The sequence below is a fragment of the Dasypus novemcinctus genome, chromosome 5 (assembly GCF_030445035.2).
Source record: "Dasypus novemcinctus isolate mDasNov1 chromosome 5, mDasNov1.1.hap2, whole genome shotgun sequence".
Classification (NCBI taxonomy): Eukaryota; Metazoa; Chordata; class Mammalia; order Cingulata; family Dasypodidae; genus Dasypus; species Dasypus novemcinctus.
The window spans coordinates 76,352,957-76,370,261 of NC_080677.1; the positions used below are offsets into that span (position 1 = coordinate 76,352,957).

The 17,305-nt window shown below is 41.7% G+C and overlaps 1 protein-coding gene across 4 annotated transcripts in view; it reads left to right on the plus strand.

Moving 5' to 3' along the window:
* Positions 1 to 14,518, plus strand: part of MAGI2 (membrane associated guanylate kinase, WW and PDZ domain containing 2) — a 1,419,055-nt gene extending 1,404,537 nt beyond the window's left edge. For 3 of the 4 annotated variants that reach the window (XM_058297943.2, XM_071215008.1, XM_071215010.1), the window contains one exon: positions 13,545 to 14,518. In XM_058297943.2, the coding sequence (XP_058153926.1) occupies positions 13,545 to 14,197 (653 nt within the window). In that variant the 3' untranslated portion in view covers positions 14,198 to 14,518. The remainder of the gene's footprint in view (positions 1 to 13,544) is intronic. The other variant, XM_058297944.2, reaches the window with a different exon arrangement.
* The last annotated feature ends 2,787 nt before the right edge of the window (positions 14,519 to 17,305 follow it).

Here is a 17,305-nt window from a genome sequence, read left to right on the forward strand (position 1 = left end):
GAGAGAGACCAAGGGTTTACTGCAGTAAAGTTAAAAAAAAAAAAATCAAGGCTACGCTGAAGAGGGGAAGCCAGTGGTAAGATGACCAATTACGAGGATAGGCTATTTCAAAAACTATCACACTGTGTAGGTCCAAAATCTGTTTTTTCTCCTGTCTGTCTCCCTACCCCACTTATCCCATCAGGCACATCACCTGGAATCCTGAGAGTCACCCCGACCTCCAAACATCTCCACAGGCCTGCTCTTTCTACCTTCTGCACATCTTTCAGAGCTGATCCCTCCTGCCCTGCTCCTAGCTCTTCCCTTCTCTCACCGGCAAGGTAGACCTGCCTGCAACCATGACTCCCCAGCGTGGCCACCTCTCCCTCAGCTGCACCCACTACCAATGATCCAGCACATGCCTCCGATGATTAGGCTTCAAACGCTTCCAAGGTTCTCCACCACCTGCAAAATGGCCCCCACAGTCCTTTGACTGGCCAAAAAATGAAGAACCTCATTGTTGCTTCATCTCTTGTCACATCACACCTCACATCCTATGTTCCAAGCATGGCAATCTGTTAAGAGTTTTCTGCACTACCACAACACATAGTACAGAACTTGAGCAAATGAATAAGTGAGTGAATATAGGGATGTCAGAATTGTGTGGCTGATTCTGAAAAAAAAAAAGAATGAGAAGTTTAGTTTGAGTGTATAAAAGTGATAGAGTTTGTTCTTTTTTTCTTCAAGGTAGGCAAGACCTGGGCAGGCGTCAAAGTGAAAGAGAAACAAACCACTTGAAAGAGAGGCTAATCACTGAAAACCTAGGCAATGATACTGCTGCTAATAATTAATATAATCAGTCTGGTCTTCACTTAAAGACCATTTCCTAAGGGAGGCCTCCCTGAACCCCTCAGTGAGGTTAGCTCATCACTAAATGTTTCTGTGGATCCATTTACATTTTTCCTTTTTTTACTTTTTCTTTTTATGATACCTCATATTTGATATCACTTGTTCTATGTCTAATTCATATGGCAAGCTCCACCAGGGCATTTTGTTCATATTTTTCCTGGCACTTTATGCAGTACCTGCCTCAGAACAGACACCCAATAAATATTATATAACCACAAGATTAATAGTATTTCTCAGTCCTAAAAGCAATCATGCTTCTGCTTGCCAATATCAATAAGGAAAAGAGAAAATTTATTTTGTGATTAAAACATCTGAAGCAACATGATACTAAGATTTAAGCAACATACACTTAATAAGTTTTAATTCAAATGTAATTTATTTGTCAATATCAGTGAATGATTCTCACCTGTTTAGACAAGGAGAAGGGACTACCTTTCTCACTCTCCTGCTTAAAACCTCATTGGCTCGCCACTCTCTCCAGGATGAGGTTCTCCCCAGCCTGCCTTCCCAACCTCTTCTTCCATGACTGTGAACCCTTCACCAGTCACACAAAAACCCACAGAGTTCTGTACTTGCTGGTCCTACTTTATGGACTACTCTTCCCCATTTTCGCCATCCAGTGAACTCTCATTCTCCCTTCAAAGTCAAGCTAAAGTCTTCTAATATCAAATACAGAGCAATCTCTTCTCTCCCTGCCCCCCATAGCACTCTGTACATGACATTTTTATTTTAGATTTATTTATTCTCCCCCACCCCCACCGCATTGTCTGCTCTCTGTGTCCATTTGATGTGCATTCTTCTGTGTCTGCTTGTTTTCTCTTTAGGGCACCAGGAACCTATCCTGGGACCTTCCAGAGCGGGCGAGAGGTGCTCAATCTCTTGCACCATCTCAGCTCCCTGGTGTGCTGCATCTCTTTTTGTCTCTCCTCTGTGTCTCTTTTCATTGTGTCACCTTGCCGCACCAGCACTCCACTCGGGCCACCTTGCTATGCAGGCCAGCTTGCCTTCACCAGGAGGCCCCAGGAATCAAACCCTCGACCTCCCATCTGGTAAGATGGGAGCCCAATCACTTGAACCACATCTACGTCCCTGTACATGACTCTTGAATTCTGGAAATCTTAAATAGTTCCTTGAATTTCCTGGGAGGTATAAATTGTTCCTTGAGTTTCTTGAAGGTCCACATTGTGTCTGTTCATCTTTACCTTTCCAGTGCCTGATACCTGGTGATGTAAGGGTCACTATATTTTTGAATGAATAAATGTAAAAGAAAACCTTGGTCATCCTTAACTACTCTTCTTCCTTCACACACCACATCCAGTCAATCATCAGGTCCAATCTAGTCTGTCTTCAAAATATATCCTGAATCCAATCCCTTCTCACCATCTCCATCATTACCACCCTAATCCAAGCCACCATCATTCCTCGCCTGGGTTACCACAAAAGCCTCCTGACTGTTGTTTTTGATCCCATCTGCAATCCACTCTGTATATAGCAGCTGTGTTGGTCTTTTAAAATGCAAAGCAGATTATATTGTTTCTCTCCTTGAAACCACTAACAGCTTCCATCATACTTTGAATGAAATCCAAACTCCTTCCTGAAGCCCACAAGGCCTTGTATGATCTGACCTTTCTCCTGTTCCTCTGTCCTTTTTACCATCCCTCAAACATGCCACGCACTCTCTTACTGGGTGGGATCTTTACACTTGTGGTTCCATCTGCCTCAAGTGTTATCCCAAGTATCCATGTCACTTGCTCTTTCTCTTCATTCAAGTCTCTGCTCAAATGTCACCTCATCAGAGAGGTTTTCCCTGATGACACTATCACAACAGCTCCCCCCTAAGTCTCCATCTCCTTCCCCTACCTTATTCTTCATTGTGCTAATCCCTATCAGACCTTCTATTTTATAGCTACTTGTTTGTATTTTAATTTTCTGTCTCTCCCACTGTGACAGTAAGATACATGAAGACAGGAATATTGCCTCATTCGCTGGTGTATATTCAATATGTAGACCTGTATAACACAAACAGTAGATGCTCAATAAATGTTTGTTAAAAGAGGAATAAAGGATGAAAAAAACAGCTTGGTCCTGGGTCCCAATGTAGAGAGAAATGTAAATGAGAGTAAAGGACTTTGTAAAGTAAAGCTGAAGCACAGAGAAAAAAAATTGTCTAAGGATAGCCTTGCTGTAATAGGATAACAACAAAATAATCTGATGGCTCCAGACACAAGAGCTCTGCTTCCAATTATTAATTTTCTTTTTAAATAGCCAGAATTGTTATCAAAAAAAAAAAGGAGTTGATCCCCTGGGGACACACTGTTGGGGATTTGGCTGCATGTCACTTGTGGGTCCTCAGTCTAGAAGTGAATTAATTAATCTATGTAGGAGTCTTGCCCATGTATGACTTTCAAAGGCAGATGAAGGGGTCATGAGAAAGATCTTGTTCAGGTATCCCAGAAGATATAAATTTAGCCAGAGTTCACAAGTATCCTCTGAGTAACTCATTTCTACTTCTTCCCTCTTTGGAAATAGTGGTTATTATCAGTGTCCATCTTCTCCCTCCGTGAAGTAAGCGCCTTATTGACCGCTCTCGTGCCTTAGATCAGCTCTCTGCCATTTCAGACAGGCTGTCATTCTGTACTGAAGAACAAATTCCAGAAAAGCCTTGAGATTTAAGGTGCCCTTTAAAGATTAAAGTAAAACCTCTCAAACCTCTGACTCTGCCAACCCCTCAAACTCAGAATTCATTATCCGTTTCATTGAGCTGAGGCTCATCTTGGTCCAGTGGTGAATGAGGAAGGGAGGTCACTAACCAAATTAGTGGTAGAAACATTTGCATAAGATGTAACCAATTTTAAAAGACTTCTTTGCACCAGGCTCAAAAACATTTTACCAGCACTATATGCTTCACATATTTAAAATGTAGATATAACATATATATATAGTGAAAGTAACCCTTTTTAGTTTATAATTTTACGAGTTTGAAAAATACATACAGCTAAGTAGTCACAACCATAATCAAGAATAGAACGGTTCAATAACCCCTCAGTAGTCTTTCATTCTCCTTGTAGTTAAGCCTTCCTCCACCCCTGGCAACCACCAATCAGTTTTCTGTCCCTTCAGTTTTGCCTGTTTAAGAATATCATATAAATGGATTCCCATAGTAGATAGCCTCTTGGGTCTGGCTTCTTTGACATAGCTTAATGCAACAACCCATGTTGTTGAGTGTTTAGTAGTTCACTCCATTTCATCTCTGAGCAACATTGCATTGTACCACAGTGTGCTTATCCATTCACCCTGGATGGACATTGTATTCAATTTGGGGCACTTATGAATAAACCCATTTAAACATTCACTAACAGGTTTTTGTGTGAACATAAGCTTTTTTTTTAGGTACCAAGGCCAGGGGCTGAACCCAGGACCTCATATGTGGGAAGCTGGTGCTAAGCCACTGAGCTATACCAGCTCCCCCAAGTTGTTTTTTTTTTTTCATTTTTTTGCTTGTTTGTTTTTAGGAGGTACCAGGGATCTCACACATGGGAAGCAGGTGCTCAACCACTTGAACGATATTCGCTTCCCTTTCTTTCACTTGGGTAGATACCTGCTGGGTTGTAACACAATGTTTAACTTTTAAGAAGCTGCCCAACTGTTTTCCAAAGTGACTGTTCAACTTTTCATCCCCACCCACCCCACAAGGTACGAGGGTTCCAGTTTCTCCACACCCTTGTTATTGTTATTGCCAGGTTTTTAAAATTTAGTCATGTTATTAGGTATGTAGTGGTATCATATTGTAGTTTTAATTTGCTTTCTCCTACATTATCCATTCAAATCTTTCACCCATTTTTTAAAAATCATGTTCAAACTGTTAATGTAATGACAGATATGTGTGTCATATTAATTCATTAAAGTAATGAACTATTATTTCATTTGATCTTCACAACTCTGAGAGGGAAGTAGAGCAGTAGAAATCAATTAACTTTCCAAGTTTACATCAAGTGGCAGAACTAGAACTAGAAACCATTCTTACTTCCAAGTGACACCTTTCTACCACATTTTGCTGACTTACTGTTCCTGAAGACAAGTAGGGTAAATATCAATCTGGCAGTTCTGTGAACTGTCAGTGGAAGACCCAGGAGACTGAACCAGCCCCTGAAAAGTTATGGAAAGGCAAAGTTTGTCCTTCTCTGCCCTGCTAGAGATGTTTTCAAACCCTTTTTCCAGCAAAATTTCCCTGTGCTTTCTCTCCCTTCTCTGGAGTCCAACTCACATCCACTAATTATTAAATAAAAAAATTTTTAAGAAAACAATTATACAAGTGGTCTCTGACTTCCTCCTCTCCCTACCATCTGATTGGGATTTTTAAAATTATATTTTAACAGGGGCTTTGACACACCACTTCTTCATGCAGTGGTTTTCAAACTATTGCATTAGAACCTTAAGGATCCTGAGAAATCCACCCCCACCTAACGAAGGCAGTTCCATTTTTATCTGTTTTACATATTGGACATTCATTTAAGATTTTATTTGAAAAGAAGGATGTGTCACTTTCTGTATTCTTTTCCCAGGGCTATTGTAACAAAGTACCACAAACCAGGTGGCTTAGAGCCACAGAAATGGAGGCTGGAAGTCCAAAATTGAAGTGTCATCAAGGCCATGCCCCCTGTAAAACCTCTAGGAGAAAATCCTCCCTTGCCTCTTCTAGTTTCGGATGTTTGCCAGCAATCTTTGGTGTTTCGTGGCTTGAGGCAGCCTAACTCCAGTCACTCCAGTCGCTGCCACTCTCTTCACATGGCCTGCTTCCTTGGTGTGTCTGAGTGTCACCTCCCTTCTTATAAGGACAGCAGTCATATTAGATGAAGAACCCACCCTATCTGATGTGACTTCATCTTAGTTTAACTAATTCCATCTGCAACGACCCTATTTCCAGATAAAGTCACATTCCGAGACACGTGGGGGTTAGGACTTCAACATATCTCTTTGAGGGGCACAATTCAAGCTATAACACTTTCCAAAATGTTTGAAAACAACTGCCTCAAAGCCTATCTTTAAAGATTTGAGGATAGGAAAACCTCCCAGTTCCATTAACACTTAAAATGGGTTTAAAATGGGTTGAAAATGAATAATCCAGCATAGTTTTTACAAATCCCATAATGCAAATATTTTACTAATTCAGACTGATACCCTAAGCGTTCCCACATCCCCAACCCAATCTGGATTATCAAGAGTTTACCTCATAAGAAAATAGAGCAGTATCTCCTAACTTGTGCTTTGTGACTCTCCTCTGATGGGTTAAGCCAAGATAATAATTCTCTTCAACCTTTTTTTTCCTCTCCCCTTACGCCCCCTTACCACCCCCCCACCCCCGTTGTCTGCTCTCTGGGTCCATTTGCTGTATGTTCTTCAGTGACCACTTCTATCCTTATCAGAGGCACCAAGAATCTGTGTTTCTTTTCATTGCATCATCTTGTTGTGTCAGCTCTCCGCATGTGCGGCATCATTCCTGGGCAGGCTGCACTTTCTTTTGCGCTGGGCGGTTCTCCTTACGGGGTGCATTCCTTGCATGTGGGGCTCCCCTATGCTGGGGACACCCCCTTACGGGGTGCATTCCTTGCGTGTGGGGCTCCCCTATGCTGGGGACACCCCTGCGTGGCAGGGCACTCCTTGCAGCATCAGCCCTGCGCATGGGCCAGCTCCACACAGGTCAAGGAGGCCCCAGGGTTCGAACCGCAGACCTCCCATGTGGTAGGTGGATGCCCTATCCATTGGGCCAAGTCCACTTCCCTCCCTTCAACCTTAACACCCAGAGGAAAGGTGATTGATATCTTCAGACCTTCACCAGCTTCACCTTTTTACCACAGTGCAGTGTCTAAATATTATACTTTCCTATGTGTGTCCTGCTGTGAAAAGATTGGAAAGCATGAGAACAGAGTAGTGGTTTGAGCTTGGGCTCTGGAGTCATGTAGTCACTCTTGATTCTCACTTACTAGCTGAGTGGTCCTGGCAAATTGCTTCCTTTATCTAAGCCTCCATTTTCTCATCTGTGAAGTGGGAACGATTCCACTATAGTTCTTAGTGTTGCTGTGAGGATTAAAAGAGAATGGATATGATATGCACAGCACAGTCCCAGTACCTATGCTGTTCTCAGTAAATGTTAGTTCCATTAGTAATAGCACTAGCTAGCTCTGAGATGTTCCTGTATGATACCTGGAGCTTGGCACAGGCTGACCTCTTGTTTTGCTTTTAAATTAGTATAAACCTGCAACCTCAATAAGTAAGTAAATAGTGTCACAATTTAAAATGTTAACGTTTGAGGCACCTAGTTTATCTCTCTCTGGTGATTAAGCTGAAACAAATACAAGTGTGAAGGTCATTAACAATGCCTCCGGACTGAAAATGCTTCAGAAACAAGAGAGGCAAAAGAATATTAATTTGTTCTTAAATTTTAAATTGCACATTTTTCTTGTTTATATTTTATTAGAAAGCAATTATCTTAGTGATGGTTGAACAGACCCAAAAGAACCATATGGTTGAACAGTCCCTTAAAAGGTTTTTTTTTAAGACCAAATAACTTCACATGGCTGTCCTTTGATCTATCCTGATCATTTTTATATTTTCTTATAATATTTTAAATTAGAAGAAAATAGATTTCAATCTGATTACATCAGTATTCTCCAACCCCAGCCATCTGTAGGTTGTGACAGGAAAGGTTTTTATGAGAACACTTACCAATTCCATGGCTCTCCTTACAGAATAAATTTAGTCATTTGAGCAATAAAAGGCTTATAAGAATGTCTGGCACCAAGTAAGCTCCTCCATCAATGTTAGCTATTGCCGTTGTTTGTAATACCAATAGTAGTAATACTATTACTGTCATCCTGAGCACTCAAATCCATTGAGCACTCACTAAGCCCTGGGTCCCAGCCTGGTACTGAGGGAGGACAGCAGGGCATAAATCCCCTTTGTGAGTTTGGGAGTCCACCCAGGCTGAAGCTGGAGCCCTGAGGCCACCAGGGAGGGGATGAGCAAGAGACAGGCTCTTCCTACTGTCCCAAGCCCTGGCTCTTACGGGTGTTTTCCTTATCCTTCAGCACAGGTTAAAATGAAGTCTTGAATTCAAGTTACACTTTTCTCTCCTATTCAGTTTTTTAGCTGGAGATAAGAGCTACCTGGGAAAACCAATAATGTGGATATTTACCTATTGCAACCATTTATTCCTAGTGGGCCAGTGCTCTGGTTCCATCACTTGGGTTATATTCCATAAAATAAATAAGTTATTGAAATACAGTTACTATAGATGAGGTTTATTATCTCTGGTACATGAAGTAAAAGGAGTCCATTTTATTTTTTATATTGCTGGATGTTATTACATGATCATTTAAGAGACTGTACATCTTTTGACTCAAAAGATAATGATGGGTGGGTGTGGTGTGTGGATGTGCAGTGTGTAATCTGTGTGTGTATACAATAATATATAAAGATGCCTTATATAGTCTGTTTTCTAAGAGAGATCCAAACTGGTTAGAGCCAACAGTAGGAAGGGTAAGAAACTTGATCTAAGCTAGGAGGACTTGCTTTTCCTTCAAAGGAATGTAAGATATTTAGGGTGGATTTTACCAGTGGATTGAGTCATCTGAACACTCACTGCCAATTTGGTTAATGACTCACAAGCAAAGTCATTACATCATTACAGCTGATAGCATTAACAAGGGAAAGAACATCTGTAAATATTGAGGCCTGAGCTCAGCTCCTCTCTGTCCATTTCTACCCCAGGGCCTGCTGAGGAAAGTGGAGAACTTTTCCCAATGTATTTTCTGTCACTAGCTTCCACCTTCTGCACTCTTCCCACCAAGTTATTTCCTCTGCTATTTCAAATACACATTGCAATTTCACTACTGCCCTGCCTGTCAAAACCAATAAAACTCACAGATGCAAACCTGGTTTTGACAGATTATACCTTAAAGGAAAATTCATTGCCCCAAAGTAATTCATTGAGTAAGCATTTGGTTTCAAGTCTTCATTTCTATTTGTGGAATAGATTTATTCATTCATCAAATATTCATTGAACACTAGTTTTGTGTCAAGCACTTCCTAGGTGTTAAGTATACTGTGATAAATAAACCCTTATGAAGCTTACATTCTAGTAGTTGAGGCTGATGCTAGTCAAATAAACAGGCAAACATATAAGTACAAGCTATAATTACTAAGGGGAGGGCAGAGAACCAGGATGAGAGGTTGAGGAGGGTGGAGTATTTACTATGGATTAGGGTTCTCTGGGTGACATTTAAGAGAACTAACAAATTAAAAAGAATTCACTATGTGAATAGTTAGGGGAGAGCCTTCCTGGAAGAGGCATCAACAATGACATCCCAAAATAAGAGAATGAGCTTGTTGTGTTGGAGGAATTGAATGAGAATAGAAAATAGGGAATGAAGGGAGATGGAGATGGGGAGCCTGGCAGAAGCCAGATCACATGAGCTTTTGTAGACCATGTTAATAACTTTTAATTTAAATCTAAGGGTCTTGGGAATCCACTGAAAGTTTTAAGCAGGGGAATGGCATGATCTAATTTATGTCTCAAAGAGATTGTTGTGGATGCTGTATGGAGAATGATTGGACATGGGCAAGAATAGAAGTAAAGAGAAGAACAGGTTATTGCAGCAGTCCATGTGAGAAATGATAAATTACCCTACCTTGGGTAGGGTAACTAGGTTAGTTGTTCTGAACTCTGAGCTCAGATGAGGGGGTATGGTTCTCAGTATCCTATACTTCATTTCTGTTTCCTGAGCAGCACTGAAATTCATTTTTGAAAAATTTCTCTTAACCCCAAAGGTTAATGAAAGATACCCATACATAGCGTGGCCTTCTAGTAAGTGTGATTATCTTGGGCAGCCCATGCTGGTTGCATCATTCCAGGGACTACCCGATATCTTGAACTAGGGTGGTGAGAGTGAAGGTGAAGATAAGTTGACAGAATCCAAATAAGACCAATAAGACTTGTAGGTAGATTGGATTTGTGAGAAGAAGAAGAAGGAATCAAGGAGGACTCCCAGTGATAACTGTGCCTTTCACCGAGATGGGAAATTAAAGGGAGAGGGCAAAATAGGCTTGGGTGAAAAGACTTCCATTTTAAAGTGTTACACTGAAGATGCCCATGAACTATCCAAGAAGAGATATCAAATAGGCAGACGGGTTTACCAGCATAGAGCTCAACAGAAATGCCTGGGCTGAAGTTGGGTGTATTGTATAAAAGGAGCATGAATGCATGAGAACACCTAGGAGAGTCTATGGAGAGTGAAGGTGACCTAAGACCAAGCCCTAAGGAATGATACATTTAGAGGTCAGATAAAAGAAAAGGAAACTGGAGAATGGGGTGTTACAGAAACCAAAAGTGCAGCTTGTTTCTAGGAGGGAGTAGCCAGCTGTGAAATGTGGTAAGATAAAAGTATTAGGTTGAATACAGAGAAGCGTCCTCTGGGTTTGACAAACGTGAAATCATTGATGACCTGACAAGAACTATTTCACTGGAGGGAGGTGGGAGCAGGCAGGCAGGGGAAGCCAGTTTGGAACGAAAGGCTTTTTCCTTCCTAAGTTCAACCACTGGGCTTGTGGGTATTGTTTTGACACAAGAGCTGCAGAAATCCCACCAGGCCCAACAGGCTAATTTCATCCTTTTGGGGGTGTCTCTGCTATTTCTCTTTCTAGTTGGAACATCTCAGAAAGGAGGGATGCTATGGAGCATGTCTTCCTGAGCAATCTTGCCATAAATGAACATGATCACACACTTTAGTCAGGACTCACATTTCCAAAAAAAGAGTCTAAAGGAACCAGAATTAAATGTGGTTAATTCTTCTGGTTATTGTGGGTCAAGAGTTCTTAAGAAGGACCTTCTTTTCCTCCACAATTTGTGACACCTTGATGAGGCAGGTGAAAGGGCAAGGCAGGGAGGGGGCTGCCTGGGAAAGAATTATGAGGCTTTGCAGGCTTGTGCCGGGTACAGACACCACATGTCTGTACAGTTCCTGTCCATAAAAATGAAACATATTAATCCACACATATAAATGTGTATCTTTTTATTGTTTACTTTTTGATCTAGTTCATTTTAATTTCTAATTAATATTCTTTGTGGGCAGTGGCTTGGAACATTTTAGCTTTTAGCTTCTTCCACTGTTAAAGACTTAAAGATCTATAAACAAACACTTGAGAAATCTTTTTATAATAAAAGGAATTCTTTTGTATTTATGAGCACTTTCATTTTCTAGTTTATCATTATAAGTAAAATGTTCAGGAACAAATGTGAAATATTCTGTTCAATGATGGGATCCAGGTCCTGCTGGTAAAAGGTAGCCCTTAGCACTTCCATTTCACATGCTTTGATCCTCTTTGCAAGGCAACACCTTACAACAGTTGTCTCAGTAAGTAAAACAAGTAGAGAAACAATATTTTATTCCTGGCTGGCCTATTTTGTTATCTTGGTCAGGTTACTTAACCTCTCTCTCCATCAATTATTCCTTCAGAAAATGATGTGAATAATACCAAACTTCCCCTATATCTCTGAAATAATTTGAGACAAGCTAATTGACTCTGCCCATATATGATATAACAGTGGGGAAAAGGAGCTATTAAAATGTGAAATATCACTACCATGGCCCAAGTCAGAGATACCATTGTACCAACTTCTTTTGGTTATAAGGCAGACCTTTCAAAGATCACTTTTAACTCTTTCCAGCAATATCTTCCTATATGCATGGAGCTGCCATGGTCTATCAATTGTTAGCTTGATTTTAAAACTCTAACCCAGTCAAAAGTAGAACAAATTCCAATTTTCGTTGAATACACTTGCATTTGAGGATTTTAGAACAAAGGTCACCAAGGATACCTAAAGTATAGCAAAATCACAGCTACGAGCTTAGCCCTCTGGGAGTTGGAAGAAAAATCTGACTCAACGGTGTGTAAATAACCATCAAAATCCTCTCACTGCAAGGTGCTTTCTCTTAGAAAGTGCATATCTCATCTCTATGAAGTGGACATTTTATTACCATCCTACAAAGAAAGAAATTGAGGCTCAGAGAGATCAAGTGGTTGGTGCAAGATCACCTCACTGGTAATGGCAGCAGAATCAGATTCCAGGTCTTCTGGTGCCTTTTCTAGAACTTTTCACTCACAATGTGTAATAACCATCTGACTATAGGAAGAAGGAAGATAACACTATGCCCTTAATAGTCCATCCACATTTCTGATCAAAGGAGAGATACTTCTTTATAACATAATTTGATATTCTAAAGGCCAGAACTACTGGAATCAGTATCGAAGGTACCATAAGAATCTTTATCTTTAAAGCAAAGTAGACCCTCAGCAAATTCATGGACTGAGTATGCACAGGGCCCTGATGGTCTCTGACAAATAATGTTACAGAAGCAGGGACTTGGAATCACATACACTGAGAGACTGATGGAATCTCTTAGCTGAGGGAGCCTTGCCTTCCACCCAGCATTCAAATATTAATTGGCGTCTTTGCTTCCCACTCATGACCATATATCTGTTCTGTGGAGAAAAATTACAGGCTGGAATGGTATTCTAAAATTTAGGGATTCCCAAAGATCTTGGCACATATTCCTCGCAGATATCAATGGTCAACTGTATTGGATTTCCCTGTTTTAATTTTGCCTTAGCAACCAGAAATTCAAGGGTAATTTTTGTGCTCAGGAGTAGTAACTAACTCATCTTAGATTCCTAACACATCTATCCTCCTTTCACTTGGCTTCTGATCAGTGGTTGCTTTAAAAAACACCGTTTCTCATTTTTATCATTGTTTTATATGTGTTTTGATGTGGCAAATTGTCTCAAATCATTTTTGGAAGTAGACAGAGTTTAAATGCTAAATAAATGTTGAAACTAGGCTTCCTGGAAGAATAATTTATCTTAATCCTGGGGCCTCCTCTAATAGTTTACTTCTGTGTGCAAATAATCATCAAAATCCTTCCATTTTAATGATGTTAGCTATAATGTTAGAACTAACTAAAGAGAATTCAAAACAATGATCTCCAAAAGACCACAAGTTTTTAGATGAACTTCTCCAAATTCTGAGATTTGGATGTAGCTAAGAATTATGTTCTGGAGTGACACCTAATGGTTGAGAAGGTCACTCTCAACTTCTCCCAGCTTCTACAAGAGCACCCAGACCAGTGTTTCTCAAAGCTTGGTTCTCAAACCATCTTCTTCAGAATCACCTGGGTGCAGAGAAATCCCTGAGCCCCATCCTATGGGAATCTCGGAGAAATCTCTGTTTTCACAGTCATCCCAGGTGATTCGATGATTGAGTTTGAAAACCACTGATTCAAGTGATGCCAAGTCAGTCGTCCAAAACAGGACGGTCAGACCTGATGGCACCCCAGTAAGTGAAAAGGGGCCAAGGCTGTGGGATTAGGCCCGAGCTTTGCTATCCATCCGGGGGGTTGGGGCAGGGTTAGGACAGGGTTGGGACGGGGGTGGCGGGGAGCGTAGAATCCCCAGGCCACGGATGGCTGCCCTCTTGGCAGTGAGGGTGGGGATGGCAGTGGCCCCCTGGCGGCCTGCCCTTGTCCCTGGCGTAAAGCGGGGTCGCGGGAGTGTCGAAACGCTGAGCGGCGCCGCTCCTAACGCCTGTGCTTGGTGTCCCACAGACGAACCCAGCTCCTGGAGTTCTCCCGCTGCCGCCTCCCCAGGTCTGCCGGAAGTAGGCGTCTCCCTCGAAGACGTCTTCTCTCCATTCTCTCCATCACATCCAGCCCCACCCTCCGACCCTTCCCACCAGATAAGCCCAGACCCAACTTGGGATATCAAAAGGGAACACGATGTTAGGAAACCAAAGGAGCTTTCAGCCGGCGGCCAGAAGAAGCAGCGCCTGGGGGAGCAGAGGGAGCGCTCGGCGAGCCCGCAGAGGGCCGCGCGGCCGAGGCTCGAGGAAGCGCCCGGCGGCCAGGGGCGGCCCGAGGCCGGCAGGCCCGCCCCAGAGGCCAGGGCGCCCGGGACCGCGGCGGCCGACGCGGCGCGGGCCGACGGGAAGGAGGGTCCCCGCGCCGCAGCGGGCCCGGAGCTCGGCCGGCGCGACGGCCCTGGGGCTACGTTCTCGGGCCGGGGCGGCGGCGGGGGCGGCGGCGGCGCGCGGGAGACCGAGGGCCGGACGGGCGCGCGCGCGGGCCCCCGACAAGGCCCGCGGCCGCCAGGGGGCGCCCCGGCGCGCAAGGCCGCGGTCGCGCCCGGGCCCTGGAAGGTGCCCGGCTGCGACAAGCTGTCTGGCGTCCTCAAACCCGGCGCCTCGGCCGCCAGCAGATGAGCCGCGCGGCCGCGGCCCGCCCACCCGGCCGCCTCGACGCAGGGCGTTCCTCTTGGGTTCCGTCTCACGGCGTTTTAATTTATTTTCACTGTCACACGCATAGATCCACGAGGCACCGAGGCCTGGGTGCATCGACGTGAAGTCCTACGCGTTCAACGAGCATGGACGGTACAGCGTCCACGCGCAGACCTTAACTGACCCTGAAGCCCCCGGTTCCACTGTGGGGGCTTTGGCAGCTATGGAAGAACCAAAATAACATGAAGAACATCACAGAGAGACAGTGCAGTGTACCTTTAGTTAAAATGAGAAAGAAAAAAAAAATATCCCCCACTGCATGAAGGATTTGGATGCCATCCAAACTTTATATCAACACACCGGACAGGTTAAGAGCAATCACAAACTGGAATATCGCCTTAAAAATCAAACTGCACGGAGCAAGCTGAAACTGAGACAAGATTATATCTTTTAATTGATCTAAAGCATTGTAAATAAATTGTTCTTGACATACCTAGACAGGGGTTAAAGGGTTTCTTTGAAACATTCAGAACTGTTGGCCCATGACATTTCCATGATTCACCCTTGGTATCCATCACCGGTATTAGCAGCACCGTTCCTTGTGTACTGCAGGATGATTTAGAAATCTAGTGAATTCATTGGTGTAATGCCATTTTTACTGCCATTTCTGTGGTCAAATCATACTTCTGTACATTTTGAGGAGTAGAGAAAAAAGGTTTTAAAATGTATCCTAGGGAACAGTTTGCTGTAAGTCAGAATTTTGCAATTTAGTACATAGAACTTAATTGGTTTTCATCTAAAATATGAATTTTACAATTGAAGGACCACAATTTGTTTAGTTATGATTGGCAACACTGCAGTTCCTTTATGAAAAGGCTTTCCTGTTGCCCCCCCCCCCAACCAGCAGAATTTATAGCTTCTTTGTCTGCAATGTCCTATTTCACTTATTTTATCTTTTTTTTAAACCTTCCTTCATTGCTTCATATTCACTTTGACAGCAGAGGCAAAGTATTTCTCCTGTTTCTCAGATTATAATTAGTCTCTAATATTTTTTTTAAAAATCATTAAAACTAATCTATTTTTTCATTAAAGAACATGAATCTTTCTAGCATTCCTTTCTGTTTATTTTATTTCCTATTCTTTCTCCTTTTGTTTCCATTTGGTTTGCTTTTGTCTGGCATTCTTGGTCACTGTTGTTTTTTTGTTTGGGGGGGGTGGATGTTTGTTTTAGGAGGTACTGGGGATTGAACCTGCGATCTCATACATTCGAATCAAGCACTCAACCACTGAGCTACACCGGCTCCATACTGTGTTTTTTTTTAACAACCTCTAGATGTTTCTGTGTATCTTCATCACTCTGTGGTCTACACTCTCCTCTCCCCAACCCCAATAAAATTGTAGGGCTCATCTTTTTTCCGTACTGTTTGAGTATCTCTTTTTAAAATGTTCCCTTAAATTACTTATCCATTGGTACTTATTTGTAGCTGCATATATTAAAAGGCAAAATGTTTCTGAGGACAATTTCTCTTTAATATGCCCTGAATGAATGAGGCTTCATTTCAGTATTTCAATAACATCCTTTCTATATCCTGCCCCTTATAGAACTTTGAATGCAAATAAGCCTCACCTCCCTGCACTTGCAGTCAAATAAGTAAAACTGAGAGATCAGGTCCATCAAGCAAGGTCACAGGTAATAGCCTCCGTTGCCTGACTCTTTCCCTCTCTCTGTAATTGCAGTATCCTGAGCTAGAATAGTTTAATTTCAGTCGTGCATAAGGGTAGCTTAGTTGTTTGACAAGAGGAGAATATAGTTGAAAGCCTCAAATGAAGGATCTTGCAGCTTGTAAAACCAATTTCTAAAAATGAAATCCATTCATCATAAACAAAAGCACAAAACACACAGCGCAGTTTACAATACTTTTGGTTTAATCTCAATTAGTCTTTCTCCCCTGGACTAGAAATCCAGTATAATTTGCCATTAATTTATTGAATCTGGTTTTGGACAATGCTTCTATAGTGTAGCTGCACGTCCTGGTACTGTATCTTCTGACCTTTATTTTCCATGTGTTACAAAAGGAAAAAAAAATTGAGATTACGCTTGCATAAACTCTAATTTGCACAGTTCACAGCTACGACTTGTGCAGTAATTGCTTTATGCAGTTGTAATCCATAACCTGTGAAGACAGCACATCATCTAAGTCCCATTCCAAATAATATTTCTGTGTAGTGTTAGCTGTGAATTTACCTTGTACAGCTGTATCTCTATAAATATAATTCCATGTATTAATAGTCACAGAAAGACTGTAAGTGAGCAACTATTTTTATGAAACGCACCACTATGGATAAATTAACTTTTACAGAAATCTTGTTTACTGTATGATATTCTAAAACACTGTCAAATAAAATATATATCCAAAAATCTTTTCTTTTTCCAACTATATAGACTGTGTGTTAATTTGATGTCGATAATGACTGGAGGTTAACTTAATTTTTTTTAACTGCAGCTTTCATAGATTTTTAAAATATAAATTTAATGCCCCAAACAGGACTTCTTTGAAACCTGAATCAAAAATGCATTAGTGTTACACGTGAAATTGTCAACTTTTTTGGCCAAAGTAAGCGAGAGTTTCCTCATAAACAATCTAGTTGGTGCTTGCTGTCTGTGCATCACATCATTTATGAATTAGCAGATTGTATCTATTACTTGCTGTTATGGTTGATACTGTGCCTTATTTCAAAAAGCGTGATGACAACCCTTTCATCAGGATTACAATCCAAAGAACCATTTCTCAGCCCTGTCAAGGTTCTTCCCATTGATATCAATAGGAGGCCTAAAATTCTCAAACTTTCAATCTTTTACTCCAGTAAGTTTTTTTTTCTTGTTAATTCAATATGGCATGTCGCACTTTTAGAAGAAGATGGCATGAAGTATAAAATCAAACATGAAAGTTAAGATATTTGTAATAGAGCTAGGTAATTTTTTATGAAATAATCTGAGAATGGTCCAGTGAAGCTGTGAAAACATCTATCAAACAATGTAGTTAACAAATAACCAGTAATATACAACTAATTACCATTTTAAAAGGGGAAAAG